Source organism: Pituophis catenifer, unplaced genomic scaffold (genome assembly GCF_029215685.1).
Source record: "Pituophis catenifer annectens isolate HBS135680 unplaced genomic scaffold, rPitCat1.0.hap2 SCAF_1, whole genome shotgun sequence".
Taxonomy (NCBI): Eukaryota; Metazoa; Chordata; class Lepidosauria; order Squamata; family Colubridae; genus Pituophis; species Pituophis catenifer.
This window is the reverse complement of record NW_027256881.1, coordinates 321,824,324-321,849,208: the sequence shown is the minus strand read 5'-3', so window position 1 is coordinate 321,849,208 and position 24,885 is coordinate 321,824,324. Positions and strand designations below refer to the sequence as shown.

The window sequence follows — 24,885 nt, the reverse complement described above, 5'->3', positions numbered from 1 at the left end:
AATAGTAAGGTAGTGCTGAAGAAAAGCTAACACAATGGTAGGGGAATTGGAAGCAACACAACAGTTTGAGGGGCAAAACACAAATTGCAATAAGAGAAGGTAACCATGGCAAATAACATTGGGCACAGCACAACTGAAGTATAGGTAAATGTTTCTCTCTGTCACATACATTAGCAGAAGGCAGAGCTACTATGATTAGTGGGCAATTCAAAGCAAATAGTGATTTGGTTCACACGTTATGTTATGCCATGTTTTCACTATGATTTATTGAATACCATAATTCGTTGGGTTTGCATAACATGCTCAGCCTTAAAATCATGATTTACAAGTCGTGATGGCTAGGTTCACACGACACATTTTTCTACATACTGCATTTTCAGAAGTTAGAAGAGAAGTAAGAACTGGTTAGAACAAGGTGTGGTGAGGGCCCCAATTCAGAAGGGTCTAAAAAGGAAGCAGAATTAACGGAGAGTAAGACAATCAGTAGCTGCTAGTTATGATTTCTTTTTTCCAGGCTTCCCAGAGATTGTCCCGTCTATGACACCTGATGCAGGAACAGGAAAACCTGTGATCTGACCCAACCCAACCAGGTTCTTGTGCTATCTGTCACAACGCACTGTTTTTATATAGTAGCATGGAAAATTTTACAGGTCTTCTTTAGGGAATTCCAAATCAAGAACATAACAGTACAGTTTGAGTAGTAAGCATCCCTTTATTTGCTGACACCATTACAAAAACTGATTACATTAGCAACCCAAAAAAGAGAGAGTAGGGAGGAGGAGTGTTTACTTCAGGTAGAAGTTACGAGCTGCTACTCCCAAACTGTATCTAAGTAAAACAGCATAGGCTGTCAGTATTAAAATGTTATTGTTGCTGCTGCTGCTACCACTATGTCAAGGGTGCGTGCGTGTCTCTGTGTATGTGAATGAGTTTTACTGAGCGTAGTAAAGATAAAAGGTTACACGTTTACTGTAGCTCCAGGAATGTAAAGCTCTAATTATCCAAACCGGTTTATTTAAATTTATTTATTATAAAACTAAACTCTGGAGGTGTCTGCAGAGTCATCTTCTTCATCATCTTGTTTAAATCAGTAGTCTAACAAAGAGTAGAAAAGACAAAACTCTGTTCAGTGTTTGACGAAGTAGAAAGGGTGAACACATAAATAAGGCTTTAATTTGGCAAAATATAAAATACATTGCCTTCTGCTACCCCCAAATTAAACGATCTCCCCATGATTTCATTCTGCAAAAGAGAAGCAAAACAAAACAAAAACAAAACAAAATAAAAAGATAAGCTTAAGGATAAGGTAGTCACTATGGCAAACTATTTTTATTTTTAAAAATAACAGAAAAATATGTCATATTTTGGGGAATCTGGTTCTGTTATCTACTAAGAATCAGGAGGTTTTTAAAAATAAGAGGTTTTTCAGGGAGGAAAAAAGTCAATATTCAGCATATATAGTTTTCTTAAAGCTAAAAAAAAAGTACTAAGTAAGCCCAAATTCAGAATTTACTAAACAGAATTAATGAAAATTAACTTTGTAAAGAGGACAATTGAGAATCCAAATTCCATATTACATTTATAAACAAGATTTTTGTTATCCCAGAATGAAAATAATCATTAAAATCACAGCTGTGAAAAAATATTTGTCCTGTACGAGAGCAGTAAAAGCAGCTGCAAAGGGTAAATACAAATCCATGGGAATGCTACTGAGAATTTTGAAAATGACAATTTCAATATTTCTGTAGGCTGTTGGTTGGGGAAGGCTGATCTACATTGACTCTTCCGTGTTATTTTGTAAAGAGAAATAATCCACAATGGTATTTCAGCCAAAATGCGAGGCTGCAAGCTTCTATGATTTGATTACTGCTGCCTACAGATCAACTAAAAAATTCACCAGTTACTTTTGCCTTCCTGCTTAAGTCCATCTTAGGAAAATAGACTCAAATTCTCCTACCTAATAGCTGATACTGTTCTTTTCCCTTTGTGAGCATTTGGCCAACTGATGCAAGAAGCTGCTTAAGATGGACAATATCTTGAATTAGATTCACATTATCTGGACCGGCCTGAAAGGGATGGAAGAAAGTAGAAAGTATTAGAAACTTTGAAGCAGAGGTGGCCAAAGCAACTGAACAATTAATTTTAGGATATGAGCTAGATACTTAGTCAAAGCCTCAATCTGCCTCACCCCTTAGATAGGGTCTTCCTAAGAATCTTCATTGAACCTTCATTCAGCTGTTCTACACAAGTTTCACATCATGGCCAAAGGGCTCTCCAGGACAAGCAATGGGAGCATTTGCTCAGATTTCTTGGCCTTGAAACGTTTTGGATAGTCACTTCAGAAACTCTTTAAACTCCTCCCACCCAGTGTGGCCAGCTTTTTTATTGAAAAAAAAAATTCAATTAGAAAACAATGTCATGGACAACTATACTAGATCAGATCTCTTTGATGTGCTACCTTTTCATGTGAATGTTTTTATTTTTTTCACTGTATGAGGCTTCACATGTTTAGTGGTGTCCTAAACCAGAATAACCCAGGTACATATAATAAAAACTAGATAATAATAATAATAAACATAACAACAATAACAAAGCAAAAAACTTTCCAGTTATCTCTAAGGTTTCCAAAATGTGTTTATAGTACTTGCCAGGACATTATTAGTCTGCCATCTGGTGGCAGGATATAATAGCCTTTATAGCGGTGTTTTTTAATCTTGGCAATTTTTAAGATGTGAATTCCACAGCCAGCATGTTGGCTAGGGAATTCTGGGAGTTGAAGTCCACGCATCTTAAAATTGCCAAGTTTGAAAAACACTGGTCTATAGTTACTGGCCAGCCCCATGAAGACATGTACCAAAGAAGCTGCAAGATCATAGTACAATTACAGTTGATTTGGAGTCAAGGTGGTGCCTAAACTGAACTAAAGTAAACTAACTAAGTAAATAAAAATATACAACATCTATAGACTTCTAAACCAAATCTCCAATGGCTTCTACAACCCAAATACCAGTTTTCTATAGAGATTGCAGTGGACCCCTTATGCCAAGCAAATGAAAACCATGCAAAAGTGGGACATAGAATATCTTCAATGACCACAAATGATACAGAGCAAAATGCACAGGATAAATCAGCCTCTAGGCTGTCTGCTCTGTTTCTCCACTTCCTAAGGCATATTATTTATATATCTAGAAAAATACTCACCGTCTGTGAGCAAACATCACTGTTCTGTATCACTTCGGGGCCCATACTAGTTTTTCCTATTTCCCTTTCTAGAATCACCAGTGATTCCTGGGCCTTTAAAAAAACCAAAAATTAAAATAGTTATTGCTTTAAAACATCCAATCATAATCAGAGCCTTTTTAAAGAAGGAGTCAAGGGGACAAACAATGCAGTATTTGAAAGGATCAGATAGGTCAGGGATGGCTAACCTTTTAGACACCGAGTGCCCAAACTGCGTGCACGCGCATGCCCAAACTGAAAGGTGTGTATGCGCGCAAATGCATGCGAGGACATGCTTGCATGGGCAGCAGAGACCTGAAGACCAGCTGGCTGGTGGGAGGGGGAGCATCCCAACACTAGCAGCATGGCAAGAGGTAAGATCTTTTTCTTTCGTGAGCTTCTGTTCCGTCGTTTGCAGGGAAACAGAAGCTCAGGAAAGAAACATCACAGAGATCTGACCTGAGGCGACAGCGCGCATGCCAGCAGAGAGGGTTCTGCGTGCCATCTCTGGCACGTGTGCCATAGGTTTGCTATCATGGAGATAGGTCATTATTTTTCATTCTAGATCACAAGCCTAATCAGTGAAAAGATGACAAGAAATGTTCCAGTATTGCACGTTTCTCCAAACTCCCAATGACTGAACTACAGATTTCAGTGGGGGGAAAAAAGGTTGAGAAGAAAATTACACTGACTTATTGCTCACTGAGAGATAGATGAGTATGGGAGCTGGGGTTTCAATATTCTACTCTCAAGTCTCTGAATCAGAATGTGTCATGAGCAACTACTAGGAATGGCAACAGGAAGGAAGTGACAATGTTCATGTACACTGCGTTTATTATTTCAAGTTAATGTCTTTAAAAAAAGAAATGTGGGCATAATTACTACATTTGCAAACAGTCCTAGAAGCACAGATTCACTCAGGCTAGAAAGCTAACCATGGTTACAGTTTCCAGTCAAATATCTCTGGTTTCCCGTGTAGGAATTAATCTGAGGAGCCATTGTTTCAAAACAAACAAACAAGCAAACAAACAACAAACCCTCGAAACCCCAAATACAGGGCTTAACCAATGAGAAGTAAACTTTCATCTACATATTGTTAGAAAAATTCTTGCTCCAGAACACAAGTGTTGCAGGATTGCAAAACAAATAAAAAATAACTAGGGCTATAAACAGTAAAAAAAAAAAACAATCAAAGTCTGCAGTTGTGATTTTTTTGATGTTCTTTTACTGTTTAATTAATTTAATTTAATTTAATTTAATTTAATATTTAAATTTATATACCGCCCTTCTCCCGAAGGACTCAGGGCGGTGAACAGCCATAGATAAAAAACATAGAATACAAAATTTAAAAACAATTTAAAAATATATTAAGCAATTTGGCCCAACAGTTAATGCCCTAGTTATTTTTTGTTTTGCAGTCCTGCAACACTTGGGTTCAGGGGCAGGAAGTTTTATTAATTACTGATTAAATCAATAATAAAGAGTTGTCAACAAACTTTCCTGAGGTAGAATATTTCAAAGGGAACACTCCAAGAAGGAACTTTTGCAGAATCTAGGAGATCATCGGATCTCCTCAAACCAATGGCTTGAGATTGAGAGTTAATCATCCTGTTAATTTTAAGTAGCATTTTGGAACTGATATTTCCAAATAACCTTCGTAAGGACAACTTCACATAAAATGCATTGCTATAAACTAATATGAGGATTACTGAGGTATGGATCACCATGACTTTTCCAGGAGGAGCTAGAATTGGCACAGCAACCTTAACGGATATTTCCGTGACTAACTTGAATCTATCAATACCCCAGACTGTAGATAGTGCTTTAAGGAGAAATGAACTATCATCCAGAATCGGTTGGCCATTATGTTCCTAGGAAGGTAGAACATCAACCATAGGATTCCTTACCTTTGGCAAATCAGCAGCTAATTGATGTCTTTCGTCCAGATCAGTTAAGAGTTTAGATGATGTCTCATTCAGCTGGGTTTTGAGCTGTAAGAGATAAGTCAGAGTCAGTTCACAATGCTTAAGACGAGCATGGGGCAGTTTCTGGTAAAGTAATATACATATAAGAATATACGCATACTGAAGACGAATCACTACAAAGTATATTGAGTGATAGGAAATTCCATTTGCAAAGAAGTTAAGAAGAAGAAAAAAGCCCGAAAGAGGTTAAAATCAGTAGAGAGAATCTTAAAACAAATACTATTTTTAATGCCTTGTCAGCATTACTAGTGAAAGTGAATAGTTTTTTTACAAGTATACTTTACAGGTAATCCTCAATTTACAACAGTAAAAATGACTTATGACCATCTTTCACACTTATAACCATTGCAGCATCCTCATGGTCATGTGATCAAAATTCAGATGCTTGGCAACAGTTTTATGATGGTTGCATTGCCCTGCGGTCATATGATAATCTTTTGCGACCTTCTGACTAGCAAAGTCATTGGGGAAGCCAGGTTTACTTAACAATCATGTTGCTAACTTAACAACTGCAATGATTCACTTAAGAACTGTGACAAGAAAGGTCTTAAAAAGGGCAAAATTCACTTCACAAATGTCTTGCTTAGCAACAGAAATTTTGGGCTCAATTGTGGTCATAGGTCAAGGACTACCTGTATTGTCTTGAGATTTAAAGTTGACCACAGATTATTATTATGGACACTATATAAGTAACTCTCCATAAACTGCAAATGAAGTGATCAGAAGAAGTACTTGTTTGGATTTGCTTCGTTGTCTGCAGATCAGTTTTTAAAAACATGAGGAATCCTTCCCCAAGACAGTATTTAGATGTTTTCTGTAAGTTTTCAGGATCTGAATCAATATGTGGAAATAGAGATGAAAATAATCTCCAGAAAAAAGAAGTGTGTGGGGGGGGGGATTTTGTGGAACCAGTTGCCCGCTAAAAATGATACTGAAATATAAATTCTCCAGAATTGACTCAAAAATCTGTTCTTAGTTGTAGGTTTACAAATCATTTAAGTCAATCTTTTAGTAAAAATTGGTAATGTAATTTGTGTCTGTCATTCCCTAACTGCTCCCAAATATGACAAATTCATGTGGTTCAACAAAGAGATGATCTTTTTCACTTGCTATTTACATTAGGTTAATGTACATTGGAGATCTTTCATTTGCTTGCTTCTTTTGATCTCTCTTATGTTCAGGCTTAGTTTTTCTCCACCAAATGGAAGACACTCCAGTCTTAGTTGGAAGTCTACTCCCTTTAGATGACTGATAAATAGATATGCTCTTTTCTCCACCTCTGGGTATCAAGCTCCATATTTAGTCAGCTTTTAAGGAAATTTTAAAAAAATAACTCCCCTTCCTTAAGCTAATAAACCATGTTATCCCATAGAGCTGGTAGTAGATTTTTCAATCAGTGGTTCCAACCCTTTGTTTGGTAGCCCAAATTAATGTTTTCCCTACAAACAGCTGCTACACCTCTTCTGCCTGAACTTGATAAAGAATGGCTACTACCCTGTGGGTATTTCATTCCAACATCAAGTTGGTCCTACACAGGAAGCTTTCCTACCATTGAAATTTATTTCTCTGTATCTTTGTTATTTCAATTCTTATATTCTGAAACTACAAAGAATACATTGTGTAACTCTGTTGTTGTCTCAAGGCTAAATATATCCAATTCCTCCAACTGTCTTCACAGACTTAATTTCCAGTCCTATGATCATCTTCATTGCTCTTCTGTGAATCCTGATAATGTCCAATGCCGAGAATTGGATAAAACTCTCGAGGTGTCATTTGTGTATTCTAACATATTTGCATACAAGATGGAATTGTTCATTTTTTTCTTTTCAGCAACTAAAACTCCTTTCAGGAAAGGAAGTGCAGAGTTCAAATGAAACCAAAGGTTTTCCTCCAAACAATCCTATACCAACAGCCAAGGCCAGTTCCTCTGTGTTCTGTGAACACCATGTTCCAAATTCACAAAGTATAGAAATATGAATCCTTTAGGCAAGGGAGAGGCAGGCAGATGAAAAGGTATACTAAGCACTAGTCATGTTATTAAGAGGCAGAGAAAGGCTATAAAAGTGGCTAAAGTGGACAAAAGCTAAGTCGAAATGGTTAGCAGACAGACAGGATTTGGAAAAGTTTCTCCACCTTTCAACAGATATAGTCAGTGGAGGACAGGCCTCTTACCAATGTTAACTCTTCATTCTGCCTTACTGCTTCAGAATATGAGTCATCAAGTTTTCTCTGCAATTCAGTCAAGAGATCTTTAAGCTGAAATGAAGTTTTCAGAGGCTTTAGGATGCATTACCATAGGTTCCCAACTGACCCTTTATTCAGCCATTAATATAATTTATTTTGATGTATTAAATGAATTTAAAAACATAAAAATCTCCCAGATCATTGGATGAGCAAGTTTTTCATGTTTGGGCGAACTAAATATTCATACTTCCTGGTAAATATGTACATGTGACAGAAAGCAAATCTGGCTTCAATAGTTCAATAAGTACATTACCTCTCGGACTTCTGAAACATATGTTGATCGCTCTATTTCTGCTTTTTCCAATTCATGTTCCAAATGTTCTCGTTCCTTTTTAAGCTACAAAAGAAACAGGCAGTCCACAAATCACACATTTTATTTCAAGTCTGATCTGACCTTTTCTACCTCTTTCCCTCCTGCTCTCTCTCTCTACACACACACATACACTAAATGATATCCAACTTTATCCAATTTTATAATTTCATTCAAATAATTTTTATCTTTAAATTACTGTCTGCACTTTATTGAATATAAAAACTGAGGAATTTATTCATAATAATTCTAATCATGTAGCTAATTTTTTCATTAAATAGCCATGTTTAAAAACTGATAGCAAAGCAATTGCTATTTAATCATTGGGTTGTAGACTGGTTCACTAGGTCTTGCTTTGATAACCTGTCTTACTGGGAAGACCTGAATGAATTTCCTAATGCATACAGGGGAGGAAACGGTTTCCAAAAGAAGAGGTAGGACAAAGAAAGAACAGTACATCCAGACACATATTGTATTCCTAGCTGAATCAACTATAATGTATCCATATATTTAGTTTTCTGACAATCTGACAGGTGAGCTCATTGAGGGCATCATTCACTGCTGGCAACAGAAGGTCAGGTGGGCCCTTCATGAAATAACTCCTGAGTGTCCCCTGTCAGCCCCAAGTGTCCCCTCCCATTTGTGGAGGGCCTCTGAAAGATAAAGCAGCAAATGTAATGTCTAGAGCACAGGCAAAGGAGGAAAGAGTGAATCTGAGTGTGGGTATGTGTGCAGGTTCAGATATTTTTGTGGCGATAAGAGAGGTTAAACATTCTGGATGGAAACTAACCAAGGAGAGAACCAACCTAGAAATAAGGAGAAATTTCTTTGCATTTAGAACAATTAACCAGTTAACCTCAGTGGAGGTTTTTTAGAAGAGAGTGGACAACCGTTTGTCTGAAAAGGTATAGGATCTCCGGTTTAAACAGGGGGTTGAACCAGAAGACCTCCAAGGTCCCTTCCAATTCTGTTATTCTTTCTACATCAGTGTAGCTATGAACTCTTAGGGCAAAAATCAACTTTATTTTCTTTTAAGTTAGTAGCAATTACAGAGAAATCTGAATCAATTAATGGAAGGGTAAACAGTTGTGTTGATCCATAAATTAAATAATCAATTGTCTGATAATCTTATGTATCAGTTTGGGTTTACCGGTGTCTGCCTAATGACTCCTTCAGACAGTTTTCATTTGTATCTTTCATTTTATCATTATATTAAGAATTATTATACGGAGAGGAAAGCTGTATTTTTTCTAGACTGATACAATAATTAAACACTGTAAGAATATTTTCAGTTAACAGCTGAATATAGGCTCTAACTAGCTCCCAACTATTTTCAGCATGAATACTGGATTTTTTAAAAATACCTGCTGTAGTTCCTTCTGTGATTCTTCAATTTTTATTTTCCATTTGCTCTCTTCTTCTTCTACACTGCGCTGTAGCCTTTGCAAGATTCCCTCCTAGTAATACAAAATTTCAGTTATGTTGATGCTCACAAGAAATTGAGGCAGAAGAAATATTATCGAATATAGCCAGATTTTATAAAGCTCCTTCCTACCGTCTCTGCAAGGACAACTTTGTACTTCTCACATTCTTGCTGCAACATGACATGTAGTTCATCCGCCTCTTTCAACTTCTGTTCCATGACCTATAATGATTAAAAAGATTCCATGGATATAATGTACAGAATGCAAGGGAGAGACCTCTTTATTCCAGTGAAATGCTATATGGCTACGTTTTGAAAGTTCCATTAGCTATGGATTCTGCACAACTAAGCAATCTGGACAGGTAGCAGGGATGATAATAATAGAACAGGGATAATAATAGAATATGAATTCAATATATGTTTAGGGAGTGACCACAAACTAGGAGGAATGTTATTTATTTCTTCAAGCAACTCACATCTATTTAGCAATCACATGTTCATCATTTGTATACAATTCTATTTCAAATTCAACCTTACAATGTTCAAAAACAAATTATTTTACCTACTTTAAATCTTTCTAATCATGGTAAATAAGAAAACCAGTGGTGATTATGTCTCTCTGCCATCAGCTCTTCTTTTTGATTTTATGCTATATTTCCTTTGACAAAATTCTAGCATCTCACATTAAATTAGCTGTTTGTGTTTGCTATTACAAAATGCTTCTTGTGCTGAGAGTTATACATCCCCCCATATACACATATTTGAAAACAAGATGTTGTTTTTTATTTCTTTCTTTCACACTTGTTCCTTTAAGAATTTGGATAGGTCACAGGTGACACAGATAATAATAGAATATGAATTCAACATAAATTTATGAAATGACAACAAACTAAGAAGGACAATAATTTATTTCCTCAACCAACTCAAACTATATTGAAATTATAATGCCAATGAAAAACTTGAACACTAAAGAAACAAAGTTGGCAGAGAAAACAAACCCAGATGGGAACAAAGACAAAGAAGAAAAGGGTTGTAAATCATTTTTGCCACAGGTCTAAGGAAAGAGCCACATTTGTAGCAACCCATGCTTTAATCATATTTTTGAATTGGATTTAGATTGGATCAACAGAATGCAATATTGCTAAATTTCAGTAGCAAAGGTTTCATGCTTCTGTTGTTCTACAAAAACTGTCTGCTTTTCATGTTTTGTTCAGTCAAATCTGAAAGCTCAGGATTCTGCAGAGGACAACCAATTCTGTAATTAGGCTCTGCAGAAATGTAATCATTCAAAACATTAAAGAACTTTGGGGAAACACTTGTGGGACAAATAGTAAGGTTAATCTTGGTGTTACCTATTGTCAATCAAATCTCAAAATATTACCAGTTAATTCTCAAGCACAGAACATCAGTTTTCTCTCTGCTCTCCAGAATAAAAAAAAACCCTGACATTAAAAAAACTACTTAACTAAAACTAAATTCATATCCAGTCTGCACCAACCTTAATGTCATCAGGTCGAGAAGTCTCTTTTGTATGTTCTCTTATTGCTTTTTCAAATCCACGCATCCATTCACTGTGACTCTGAGTATGAAAAAGCACATTAAAAGAATTTGGAAATAAATAAGTAGCACTTCTAATTAACTAATTAATAAATAATTAATAAATAATTAACTAGCACAGCCAGGTAACTAGAGTCTTGAATGGTATGTACAGAATAGCAACTTAGAACTTCGCAGTCTTTGAAGACACAATTTTGCCAGGTAGTAGAAGTGAACCAGCCAAAGCTAATTATAATTAACAAGAGAACTAAGGTCACATTAGCAAATCCATTTTTTTCACTCTTCAATATTGTCTTAGAAATCAGTCTCACTTTAAATATGATTACCCATTTGATAAAATTAAACAAATGTTAATCTTACCAAAGTGGAAGGAAGAGAGACTATGGGAAATAGCTTCTGCAATATGTTTCTCATCTCTGCTTCAACAGCCTCTGCGTGTTGTTGACTCTCCTGGATTGATAAAAGTGAAAGAAAAAAAAAGATAAAATAAGTATAAATCTTCTACCAAGATGTCACATCAATCTCAATTTCTTGGCCTAAATAGTCTCAGTTTAATACTACTGATTCTAAGGAGCAAAAATGATTTCATCTGCTGCCCTTGCACTTAGAACATGGAATGATTTGCTTTAAAATTAAAAGTTTTATATATGCATATATATTTAATATAAAGGTTATATAAGGTTTAAAGCAGATGAAAACTATAATAATCATCAACTTACATTTGGAGAGTTTAACATAGAGATTTTTAAAAAGATGGTAGAGGGGAATCTTAAATGGGTGCCAGGAAGAAATTTATTACTCAAGCTAGTTTGAAAAAAATCTTTATCATAGTCTGATAACAATTAAGTTGTTCTATGCTGGCCCCCTCAAAAGAATTGTATTACAATATTATTCCACCTTGCATATTTCTGGATACAACAACTTTTCTATTTTTTCCACTTATTTGCATGCTTGCTGATCCTTTAAAGCAGGACTGAATATTTATGCATAACTGAATTAAGGCTCAATTAATTAAGCAATACTATATGGGTTGTATTTTGAGAGGCTCAGGCAATTCTGGAACTAACTGCAAATATTCCAGATTATTTCCATAGCAGTTATGCCATTATTAGGAAACAATTTTGTTATTGCAATTGTAGGAAGCTGGCTCCCAAGCGACATTCATTTTTCTGCTTCTCCCTCCCTTATCCACTTTAGTCCCTCTACGAAAATTCCATGCAGTATTGCATTGGAAATACAGCTGTTATTAGAAAACTCAATTATCACTTCAAAAGTGACCAGAGCCTTCCAAATTCATTTGTTTATTATGCTAAAACACTTGAACAGTTACGAGTGGCTTACACACACGTGTGTGTACCACTGTTTGACCCTCGGCTGAGACTCTAGTTTCTTTTGTAACAGCAGAACAGAATGCTGGTAGTTCCTGTTTGCTTCCTCTTGTAAGCAAAGGCAGCTAAACTCACTTAAAATTAAGAAGGCAGCATTCTGACCCCAGGTTTCTAGTTTATGGTCACTTAACCAATCAAAATCTAAAACTCTATTGTCAGCAGAGTGTTATGTATGTTTGCACCTCAGGGTGCAAAAATGAATGTGATGGAAGGGAATATTTGTAGTCAGGGTTGAACTGGTGAAGTCCTTGGTCCTTCTGAGCTTGGTTGTTTTCTTGCAGATGTTTCATTACCAAACTAGGTAAATAATCAGTTCTAGAGCTGATCATCATCATCCTAGCCCTGATGATGTCACCTAGTTTGGTAATGAAATGTCTAAAAGAAAACAACCAAGTTCAGAGAGCACCAACAGCTCCACAGAATGTGATGGTGATCAGGCAATATTTCTGGATACAACAACTCTACTTTTTCCACTTGTTTGCATGCTTGCTGATTCTTTAAATAAATGCAAAGCAAAATTATATTTTACGGGTCAGGGCAAAATATGTTCACTGTCTTTCACCACATACTTCAAGAGGCATCTTCTCTCTGCTGCTTTTGTTTTCCTAGAATACTATATAAAGTTGACAGAGCTGGCCAGCATTTTTTGTTTCTTGGATGAATAATCTGGCCAAAAGAAGAAGGTTCAAGGATTTCAAAGATCAAAAAGCAACCATCATTTATTCCTTCCACTTGTTGCTCTGCAACAGAGCAGAATGGAAGGGCAGGTGGGAAAGCCATGGCTGGTCTTAAAGTATAGTCCATGGATTTAAAGCAATGTTCTTCAGACAGATTCAGAAACAGAAACTGTTTGTTTCCCACTAGGCGGGCTGCAAATATTCAGATTCCACAAAAGATGAACTTCTCTGTCCACAGATCTGCCAGCTGTTCAAGGTCTCTGTGACTTATTGAAGTTTTATTTTGCCACCGTTCACCAAAGTTGAAGACCCTACCTGCTCTATCCTGTAACTCAACTCCAGAAAACTCCATAAGCATTGCAACAAATGCCTGCCAAAACTTTTCTTTAATTTTTTTTTTAGGAGAGGTTCTTCCTAGCAGTTTATTTGTCAGCTAGGTAAGTGCTGCTTCAAAACAACTTGAATTTATGGATTATGTCATGGGATTAAAAATGACAAATCTTGCACCACATTATATACTAACAAATTTATTATTCTGTATGCTTTTGTGGATCAGCCAGTCCACTTCATCATCATACTGTAAGGTATAGTTTGTACCCCAGGATTATCATTTTTATGCAAAAGAATCAGCATGATTACTCTTCTGGAGACTGTGAATATATTAAGGTTTTTTTTTCAAAAATATAAATCAGTGTATTTAAAAATAATATATAGAAAAGAACTGCTAGTTTGGCTGAAAGCATAACAGGAGACTTGCTAACAGAAATGTACAAAATAGTTTAAACTGCTTCCTCAACCTAGCATACACCAGATCGTGCAATATAATCCAAATGATCCTCACCAAACAAATACTATGGAACATTTGGTTGTGGATTATGGGGATTGTAGTTCAGCACAATTAGCTACAATTCTACAAAAAAAATCAGGATGTGGCAAACCTGAATCTGGTCCTATTAAAATGAACTAGGAGTCCCTATGATAAATTTAACATGGACATAACTGGGTCCTAGTTAAGCACTTTGAAATATCAGTGGGAGTCTGTGTGTGTAATGCTCCCAGGAAGATCTACGGGTATTAAATTTTATCCAGACAACTGGGACACTGGATTGAGTGTTAAATTTCAAAGGTGTTATATAATAGAAGTAAAAAAATGTCTTTAAAAAAAACTTACGGGCAGTTCTTTTATGACAGAGTTCCTTTCAGCACAAAACAAGAGAAATTTTCAATGACCAAGAGGGTGGCAGATCATCACTCTGCAGACTAAACATCACAGCCCTACAGCTCTAGCATCTGTCCCAAGCAAAACCAAAATAAGCAGCATGCTCACAAATTAAAGGTTTAAAGAAAGAAAGAAAAAGAGGGGTATAAAGATGACAGGCAGAAGCAAAGGTGAAAGTACATGGAGAAAAGAAAGGGAGGGAGGAAGAAAGAAAGGAAGGATTCAAAAGAGTGTATTTAAAAACTGCAGTAAAAGCTAAATGCTTCCATTTGATTTTAGAAGGCGGCTGCAGAATCACTTCTAGCTAATGCATTGTTTCTAGCAATTAGCATTACAACCTTGGCAGTCTTGTTCACTCTGTCCTGCAGCAATTTTTCAGTTGAGGCCAATGCTTCCATTGCTTTCCAGTTTTTCATTCGAAGGTCCTAATCGTTTTTAGAAAGAATGGTTTCAGTTCAGCCAAAATAAAACGATTTCTGCTTTCACCTCAAAGAGCGAGCATTTGCATTTGAGCACGGGTCACTGCAAAATGGGTCGGTGCTCAGTTTAGATGAGGCATACTAGCAAAAGACAAGTGTGATGTTAAAAAGACAGAGCGTTGATATGGCAAAAAATTCAAAAGCAAAAAAAAAAAAAGCATCTATTTCTGATTTTAGGGCCATAATGGCATCATGAACAGGAACCTCCCCCTCCATACTTTGACTGCATTTGTAAAGAAGAAAATGGAGAAATATTCAAAAGTTATCAGCATACATACATGCATACTGACAAGCATACATACGCTAGATCAGGTACCCACTAAGTTGGCTGCATACTCTAGAAATTAACCCAAACAGAACACCACTGAAAATTTAGTGTCATTTGAAGGAATGCAGGGAGGGTTTCTCAAAGAGGTGCTTTCAACCTCCAAAGCATCAGCTTTGACTTTAAACACTGCTGGGAGGTAGTATATATTAGGAACAAAGCAAATTATGCAATAGTGGCGAATATCTGTAGCTCAGGTGTAGGATGAGGGTGAAGGTTCATTCTCTGAGCTTGTGGGTTGGTTTCTGACTATTTCACTACCAAGCTAGTTAACATCTTCAGCGGAGTTTAGGGGATGTCGGTGTCAGTGTTCCTCTGTTTATAAGGGCTTCAGCTGTGTGTCAAGTGAAGGTCTTGTGAGGGTCAGATGTGAGTCATCAGTGGATCTTGTGATAAGGAGGTTACATCAGGTCAGGGACATTGGGAGGTGACCTGCTTTTGGGGGGGGGTGTTGCGTGGGTTAGGGTTGTGACCCATCACAAGACCCTAACGTGACACACCCATACCTGAAGCCCTTATAAAAAGAAGAATGTTGACCTGACATCCCCTAAACTCAGCTGAAAATGTTACCTAGTCTGGTAACGAAACATTCAGAAACCAACCCACAAGCTCGGAGAATGAACCTTCATCCTCAAAGCAAATTATTTTAAGTGTTGGAAATTTCAGGCCTATTTCTTGGTACAGAAGGATCTAAAAGGATAATACAGGAGATGAATGCTGTGGCAGTGTAGTTATTGCTGGACTCCAATTACCCTCACCTCATACCTGAATTTTGAATAAGCAGACTGAGGCTCATGCGAGTTGTAATCCAACAGTGTAAAAAGAAGCACCCAGTCTTCTCTCGAGATATTAGGACACTTTAAAGGAGATCCAACAAGAGTAAAAAGTGCTGAGCTAGATGAACCAATGATGTGAATATTAGATTACGATTCACATTCTTCTCCTAATTTCTGGTGGCTACCAGGGGAAGGCCAAAACTGTTTTAGTTTATTTTCACTGGGTGGATCAGAAGACAAACTAGGAATTAAACTTTTTTGGCATTTGAATTTTTACTCCATTATGTGTTTAAGGTGATCAATCACATTTTGATAAAATAATCAAAACTGTGCTAAAATACAAAGCCGCAGCACATTAATCAAAGGAGAAATTCAAATCAGAATTCTGTTTTCTTAAACGATTGTCACATTATAAGAGAGTGATTTTCCTCGATGGAATTCCAAAGTTGACACTTGTGTATTGATTTGAAGGGGAGGCATCCTTATTCTCCTATATCACAAACCTCTCTAGTAACCTTTTTTAGTTTGTCTTCAATTTTTTAATAGAATAAAAGCCTAAAATAGCTTTCTAAGAGTGAACAGGAAATTTGCAAATTCAATTATTCCTATATACAGTCTATATATCCATTGTCTCTTCCTCTTATGGTGACTGCTGGAAGGAAATGAAATATATTTCAGGGACAGGAGAAATATTTAGGAAGTTCCAAAGGAAAAGTTTCAGAGCACCTTATGCAGCACCCAATAGAACAAGAGATTTGACAGCTCTGTGTGTTTCCAGTTTTGTTTAGCAACAGAAAGATTGAAGAGAAAAGATGAATCATGCAGCTGGAAGTGACCATGGAGGTCTTCTAGTCCAACCACCTGCCCAAGGCAGGACCATCCTGGATAAGTGAATGTCCAATCTTTTCTTGAAAACCTACAGTAATGGAACATCCACAGTTCCAGAAGGCAAGCTGTTCCATTGACTAATTGCTTTCACTGTCAGGAAATTTCTCAGTAATTCCAGGTAGGATCTCTCTTTAATGAGCTACTGTTGCTTCTTGTCCTGTTCTCAGATGCTCAAATCAAGCCAAAAGATCTCTGAGCAGTGAAATGAATAAGTGTTAAGTTTGCTTCTTTGGTCAAGGTGCTTTTTTTTAAAATGGGTAATGCTTTTCAGAAGCATTTTCCTATCAACTTTCAAGAAATTCACTTAGCCCAAGGGTGTCAAACTCGCCCCCCTGCCCGGTTTAGCGAAGTGGGGAAAAAGTCCTGATATGTCACGTGACGATGCCGTGACGACATAAGTTTGACACCCCTGATTTAGCCAATTAGAAAATACCTCATTTTCTTCTTCTGAAATTTGTTTACTAAGCAGTGGGACCCTCTCAGATACTTTCAAAAACTTTTCATCATATAAAAGGGAGAGTAAAATCTCCCTCTGACTATCCCCTGAAAAGCCACCCTGCTCTTACTGCTGGAGGAAAGAGGAGGCCTGAGATATACATATTCTTTTAAAACATTTGTGTTTCACTTCGCATCAAAATAATCTTAGAGTGTTTTATAGTAAAATTCAAACATAAAAAATGGTCAGGTTAAAACAACGGATAAAAGTGTACATTAAAACATGACATAAACGGTGTAAGAAATCCTCTAGACATGCTGGACTACAGCTCCTATGAGTTCCACAGGCCATGCTGAGGAAAATGGGGCTGTAATCAAGGAATCTTCTAGGACGACAACATTCAGTACAAAAGGAGTGCTTCCTTCAACATCCGTCTGTCCAAAAGTTATTCTGGGAGGAGTTACTTACATTGTTCTTTTGCCTCTGTTGCTCCACTGCAAGTTTCAAGGAGCCCAACTCATTTTGAAGGCTGGTGTTTTCTTGTTCTTTCCCAGAAATGCTAAATCCATACAAGAAAAGACAAAGTCACAGCCATGTAGAAGGGAGTAAGACAGGGACTGTGAAGTACACTCCTGTTTTTGTTTCTTCAACAGAAAAAACAGACAATTGACCTCCCCCTTCCGTTGTCGATATATATTCAGGATTCCACTTTGGATCATGAGAACTAGAAAATCTGCTCTTTTAAAAGTAGGTAGAGGAAGAATCCTATTTCTGATGGATTCAATTGGAAGCAAGAAGGCAGCAATTGCAAATTATTTTATAAGTTAATTATTCTTAACTTTTTCCTCTACCTGTTATTTGCTAAAATATTTCTCTGCCCTCCAACAACAATTCTGTCAGGATATGGAGTTTTAAAAGCTTTCCTTAAAAAGGAAGTGCTGCAAACAGATGCAAAACTTGGTAAATGAAGACACAGACAGTATAAAGCATTTTTCTTCTCTGTACTGGCTGACTCTCCTTTCCAAGCTGTACCCAATGAGGAGAGGCCATAGGGTTGCTCTTCCATGCATCACCACTAACTGTAGGAGGAAAACATATCATATACCCCATAAATACATCTTATTCTCATAGTACACCTGATGTTTTTTAAATTAAGACTGTTGAGAATAAGAATGCAAGAAATATGTTCTTCCCTATCCACTTTTCTCCTTAACTGTCTTTTTCTAAAGAGTCATTTTGTGTCTAGAAGCCCAAACTAAAATTAAAGTGACACCACAATTAATGGCAACTGTGCATTGAGTGATAAAGTTTCTCTTGATTTTACTTTCAGAGGATGGATTTGTCTCCTTTAAGTAGAGATGTTTTGCATTCAGAATTGGTTTTACAAATTGGATTAAGATCAAGGGAGACTCAAATTCAAATCTCTGTATGCCTATTCTCTGGGTAATTTTCAACAAATTACTCAACTGTTTTACCTCATGTGAGTGTGAGGATAAAACTAGGAAGAAGTGAGCCCACCAACATTCTTCTGAGCATTTTGCAGGAAGCATGTTATAGAAATATAATACATGCCACACAATTATCATTAAATACATTTAACATATTTGTACAATTTAATTGTCAATAGCTAAATAGTATTTTAGCAAAACCAGCAACAGTTTATCTAAAACTGCAACATCACTTTGAGTGCAGAATTTATTTTTCTAAAGGATATGAACTGTGCAAGCCATTATTCACAAGTAAATAAAATGCAAACTTTCTGCACCACTAAGAAACCAATGTCTCTTAACTGTTTACAATATACATAAAACCACAGGTAAAACTAGGAGTATTATAAGTGAATGTCAAATAGTCAACAATTTTTAAAGGGGCATTTTTAAATGCCAAGGAGGTTATTTTTCCTCACACAAATCGTCAGAACAGCACAGATGGGACAATATCTTTGTATTATATATCTAGACAGCCAAAAATAATTTTGATGTTTTTTTTTTAAACACCTTTAAAAATGTTTCATTTCAATGAAACAGACCATGTCCAAGGAAACACAAATACAGTTATCATTTGAAGGTAAGTAATTTCTGTACAACTTGTATATTGTTTTTCAAGCAATGGTGTTCAAGGCCACTGCCTTGAGACATTTGGTATCAACTCTGTTGAGGCTTATTTAATTATTTTATTTTATTTTATTTTATTTTATTTTATTTTATTTTATTATTTTATTTTATTTTATTTTATTTTATTATTTTATTTTATTTTATTTTATTATTTTATTTTATTTTATTTTATTTTATTATTTATTTTATTTTATTTTATTTTATTTTATTTTATTTTTTATTTTATTTTATTTTATTTTATTTTATTTTATTTTATTTTATTATTTTATTTTATTTTATTTTATTTTATTTTATTTTATTATTTTATTTTATTTTATTTTATTTTATTTTATTTTATTTTATTTTATTATTTTATTTTATTTTATTTTATTTTATTTTATTTTATTTTATTTTATTATTTTATTTTATTTTATTTTATTTTATTTTATTTTATTTTATTTTATTTTATTTTATTTTATTTTGAATTTGTATACCGCCCTTCTCCCTGAGGACTCGGCGGTGAACAGCCAAGTAAAAACATCAAGTACAAATATTAAAATACAATTAAAAAGATAAATATAAATTTGGCCCCATTAATTAAAAACGATAAACAAACAATTAAAAACACTTAAAAAATTAGGCCAGCCTGGCTTGCTGGAAAAAGAAGGTTTTAAGGGCACGGCGGAAGGCATAATATAAAGGCTTATAAAGCTTTCCAGGATGTGCCAGTGAATTTAGACTATGAATACCCAATTTGGCTGAATTGCTGAGGAAAGAGTAACTAATAAAGGGAAACAGGAATGAAGCAGCATCCAGGAAAAGAATATTGTGGCTTATACCCATGTAAAAGACATGCTGAAATAAATTAACAAAAACTTACAGCTGTGAAAGTTGCTCATTCCTGATAACCAAGGATTCCTGAAACAGAGGAGCATAAATCACTTAACTGAAATGCAATGGAAACTTCCCCAGCTTTAACAGTATTTGACATGCAGCCATTTACCACCTCAAATGGCTTTTCCCAGGAGCCTGGAAGCCAATACATAAATTGCACAAAAATAATTAGAGCAACACTTATTGCAATATATGGATTACCTTTGGACATTTATCTGCTTTTCATACTAATGATACCACAGAAGACAGAGGTGTTCTTTCAATTTTCCTGCAGTTAATTTACTTCTGATAAGTTTTATTTTGATCTTTAGGGTGTTCTAAGGCACCACTGGGCCAGTAGCATTATGATGTGTCAGAATGAGGGATCTTTTTTGTTGTTTAATTCTTTGGGGGAAATTTGGGAAAATCAAAGAGCAAAAATGGGTTCATAAGTATCTTAAACCTCTGTGAGGCTCAAGACACATATTTTGCCCCTTTAAATGTGTCTTAATAATAGGTAAAACCTCCTCCTCCTCCTGCTCCTTCTTGTTCTCCTTCTACTTCATGGTGTTGTTGTTGTTGTTGTTGTTGTTGTATGGAGTTGTTACATTAGCCAGGAGACTACAATGCTATTTCAGAGTAGTAGTTTGGCTGCCAATTTACCAGCTCTGTTGTAGGACACACCTGCATGCTTCCCAAGTTATGCTACAGGAGGATGAACTGGCTTCACACCAGAAAGACAAGAAGCTCTTCCTGAAGCGTCATCCTAAGACCGCCTTTGTTCCCTGGAACCGTTTCATAAATGGGTTCCACAACCAGGAAAGTTCACAGCTGGCAGGAATCTGACTGCCTGCACAGAGTACCAACCTGTCTCTCCATCTAAGTGGTATCTATTTATTTATTCACATAGAACATGCTTTCAAACTCTTAGGTGGACAGAAGCTGAGGTGAGTGATGGGAACTCACCCTGCCATGCAATGCTAGGACTTGAACAGCTGGAACAGAGACCACCTCCAGTGTCATTAAGCCACTGAGCCACCATATCTCTAAAACCAACCTGATTTGAGAGGATGGTTTTGAAGGAGTGAAATAGGTGTATTAGGCTTATGTCATTTTGTATGCTCCTGATCAAATTAAAATTTACACACAAGCACCTATTTCATACATATGGTGCTGCAATGGAATTAAGAAAGGATGAAATTAAGAAAGGATGGAGACCTGACAAAGGTTATTATTGAAGTGCATGCTCTGACAGGAGTAAAATGATAGTCTAGAAAGTAAGATCCATCATTCCAATAAATGAACAGGAAAATCCCTTCTCCTTATCTAGCCAAAACATGAGACCTGGTCGATAGTAATTTCAATAGCTAACTGATTTTATTCAAAGTGACTCTTAAGGCAGAGAGCATGCAATACATCTACTGTTTCACTTTTTAACTCTGTAAATTTAGTAATCTGGAGAAATACCTGTTTGCTGTTTTCATGCTTGATTTCTTGAATCTGTGCTCTCAATAACCTATTCTCTTCCTGTACAGCCTGTAAGAGAGGATAATGTCTTAAATCTCTGTGCCCACTTCATAACACCCCTCCCATTCCTCTTAAAGCTGTCACAGGTACCTGCAACTCTTTTCTTTGGTGAGCAACTTCTTTTCCCCTCTCATCTAATAATGTTGCCATTTCTTGCACTTCTTCTTGTTTCTCTCTCAATCTGTGAACATGGTTTAAAAAATTACTCATAAAAAAACCAAAATGAACCCTTCAGCAAATTACTCAAAACAGAATCTTTTAGCCAGCAAGCAAAGTCAGGGCTGAATTATATGAAAACATTTTATATGACAGGATTGTTTTTCAAGTTTCCCAACTAATTGTGGTTGTCATGCTTGACTGCTCTGGCAACCAACTGTGCTAGAAACTTTCATTGTTCATTTGAAGATTTACTACCTTGATATAGGAGCAAGTCTTCAAGAAAGAGGGCATCACCCAATACAAAAAACTAGTCCAACCAATACGAAGTACAAGGAAATGTCTCTCTTACTCATTCACACCCCAACTGCATCAAGAATTTACCCCAAATCAAAATGTGGAAGAATAGATAATGGTGGAAGAAGTTCCATTTGTTCACTTACATAGCCTCATGATCTTTAATAGAAGTAGCAACAGAAACCTAGCAGGAAAGAGACAGGGGAAAATTAATGTGACAAAGTATCTACAATCACTTGCTGAGTTTTAAGTTTCATCAACTATACCTGAAGGCATTCTACATTCTTCGAAATCTCACTCTCCTTTTCTTTCAACAATACTTCTAGACTCTTCACCTGTTCCTCTTTCTCCTTCAGTCTGCAAGAGAGAACAAGACAAAAGTTAGATTTGTATAATGGGTGGCTATTTAAATAAATCAACAGCAGACAATAAATTAAAGCAACAGCAATTGTTATATGTCTTCATAGACAAAAAAGCCAGATGCTGAATTCAGGGCATGATCACAAGGCCAGCAATGTGGGTCAGCATCTCACCAGAATACAAAGAACAGTAGGGTAAAAGCAAAGAAAAAGCAGCAAAACTAACAGTGTAAGTATTTTGAAGAGTCCACATGATGTCCAGTTAGGTGCTGAAAAACTGAGAAGAATTAACCTGGATTTGTATTTAGATGATAGAGTCCCAGAAATACAAGGGCTACAGGTTAGCCTGGGAAATTAAAAAAAAAAAAAAACTTACAAAAAGGCAATGGCAACACATCCAATTTACTGCCAGGAAAAGCACAAGAAGAAACCCATGTTTGAAGGAAATCTTTATCATTATTTTTTAAAAAGAAAATAGAACTACTGAAGCCTAAACCCTTCTTGAACTGGATTTCACTTATATTTCAGTGATTTCATGTATTCTTTACCACTCTTATTAGCACAGTAGGCCTATCAGACCTGGCAAGTATTTCTGAACTCTGATTGAGCAGTGACAGGGATGCTGCCTATCAGAAATCTGCTCTCTGTCCCTGGGGTTTCCCAGAAATGACTGGGTATGAGGACCTGTGCACAGATTGGCTATAAAGACATGCTGAGATTTCTGTTGTACTGACTGCCTAGTATCACTTTTATCAGCTCTGCTGTATTTGGTGCTGATTTGGGAATTCCAAGGGTTACAGTTCTTGCATTCCTATAATTACAATGCTCTGAAAGAGAAATTCACAAAACTGATGAACTATAAAAGATGGTTTGTAGTATGAGCTATGTTACCACTGGATTAGATCCATGCCCCACTTGGCTTTTTAGGCAACTGGAGAAGGTATGGGTGACTGTTTATGTAATGTAAGTACTGTTATGTAATGTAAGTAAGTAAGTAATGTTTTCTTGAAGGAGAATGTCAATGTCTTCAAAAGAGGTGCTGCTGCAGCCTCTCTTGGCATCTCTTCAGCCAGTCACACATGACATACTTTTCCTTCTTGTAGTACCTAATTTCCAGAAGGGGTAGATTAAATATCCTGACCAACAGCCAATTGCAGTTGTTTTAATATCTTTATTTGCTGTTAAAATAATAACTTCAATTTTAGTTACTTAACCTCTAATCAGAGACTTTTGATAAGCCTTACCATAGTTTTCCAATTCTAAATTATGCAACAACTGTTTATAATAAGATAAACATGATAAAAATTAGAACTATATTCTATTAACGTTCTATTAACAAGGACTGCTAGAAAACACCTAAATTCTTGTTATCAGAAACACTTACTGTTTTTGAAGATCTTCAACCTCCTGAACAAATGTGACCTAACAGAAAAAAATACACATATAGGTAGTCAAAAGAAATGTGCAAAATGATGATAAACTATAAGTCCAAGGAGTGGGAAATACAATAGCAAGCCATAATACAGTGCTAATATCAAATATATACAGTTGTCTTTTGGAATACTTTGACACTTCTGTAAAATGTTACTCTTGGGAATTTAATTAAATGCAGTCAGACTATTTTAGAAAAAGAGCATTTTTGTAGGACTAAAAACATTGTGTTCTGGAAGACAAAAGAAATAATGGGCAATAATGAAAAGGTCTTGAAACAATATGTCCCTTGACTTCCAGAAATCAAACTAACCCTAATCCTAACCCTCACCTTAACCCTAAGCCAGCACCACACTTCATGGCACTGAATTCCAAAACTGAATTACAAATATAAAAAAGAATCTTTTTATCCTGATTCTTCCACGATTCAGATTTATTGAGTGATCTCCACTTCCTGTATTTTGGGAAGGCTGAAATAGTTTTTCCTTGCTGGATTTATCTATCCATGTATAATCCCGTACACCTCAATCCTGTCCCCTCTCAGTTGCTTCTTGTTAGATTAGAAAGCCCACGATATCGCAATTTTTCATCATTGGGAAGTTATTCTAGCCCTTGATCATCTTAACTGCCTTCTACTAAACTTTCTCTAGCTCTATTATATCCTTTTTGGGTTTGTGACCACCAGAACTGATATTCCAGATGAGTTGCGCCATTGATTTATATAAGTGTATTACAATACTGGCATTTCTAGATACCATTCAGAGTAACTGTTTTCTTAAAATTCTTCTTGGAATTTTCTTAAAATTCTTCTTCTAGCATTTCTGTGAGTCTTCAGAAGTATCATTCATGGAAATGCTAGGTCCATATTTTAAATAAAAAAAAACTTTATTATATTTCTCAGTTTTTCTAAGAGTTCAAGGTAGCTTTCATGGAATCTCCATTTTATGCCGCAATAAAGAGAATGAGATAGGTTGGGCTAAGAAAGATTAACTGACTTATAGTCAGTTATTTTTGAGCCCTCCCAATCCAAGTTTAACGTTATAGTCACTACATCACCTTGACTGTGTAGGTCAACAATAAGAACAATGATGACAATGATGTTAGGACCGTGAGTTGATGAATTAAATTTGCATATGGCAAAAAAAAATGATTGTTCTTTAGAACTATCATTTTTTTACATGATGTTTTCATAACAATTACATGATGTAGACAAGACATATTAT

At 35.9% G+C, this 24,885-nt stretch overlaps 1 protein-coding gene across 9 annotated transcripts in view; it reads right to left on the bottom strand.

The window, feature by feature from the left end:
• Window positions 1-330: 330 nt before the first annotated feature.
• Window positions 331-24,885, bottom strand: part of KTN1 (kinectin 1) — an 87,249-nt gene continuing 62,694 nt past the window's right edge. For 4 of the 9 annotated variants that reach the window (XM_070942609.1, XM_070942617.1, XM_070942626.1 and 1 more), the window contains 18 exons: window positions 23,616-23,653; window positions 22,139-22,229; window positions 22,019-22,056; window positions 21,510-21,600; window positions 21,360-21,428; window positions 19,900-19,937; window positions 17,395-17,485; window positions 14,361-14,447; window positions 11,099-11,188; window positions 10,680-10,760; window positions 9,314-9,403; window positions 9,123-9,215; window positions 7,702-7,785; window positions 7,377-7,460; window positions 5,127-5,210; window positions 3,202-3,294; window positions 1,958-2,066; window positions 331-1,095 (listed from right to left, as the gene is read on the bottom strand). In XM_070942609.1, coding sequence (XP_070798710.1) covers window positions 1,088-1,095; window positions 1,958-2,066; window positions 3,202-3,294; window positions 5,127-5,210; window positions 7,377-7,460; window positions 7,702-7,785; window positions 9,123-9,215; window positions 9,314-9,403; window positions 10,680-10,760; window positions 11,099-11,188; window positions 14,361-14,447; window positions 17,395-17,485; window positions 19,900-19,937; window positions 21,360-21,428; window positions 21,510-21,600; window positions 22,019-22,056; window positions 22,139-22,229; window positions 23,616-23,653 — 1,359 coding nt within the window. In that variant the 3' untranslated portion in view covers window positions 331-1,087. The other 5 variants (XM_070942635.1, XM_070942654.1, XM_070942610.1 and 2 more) reach the window with 4 other exon arrangements.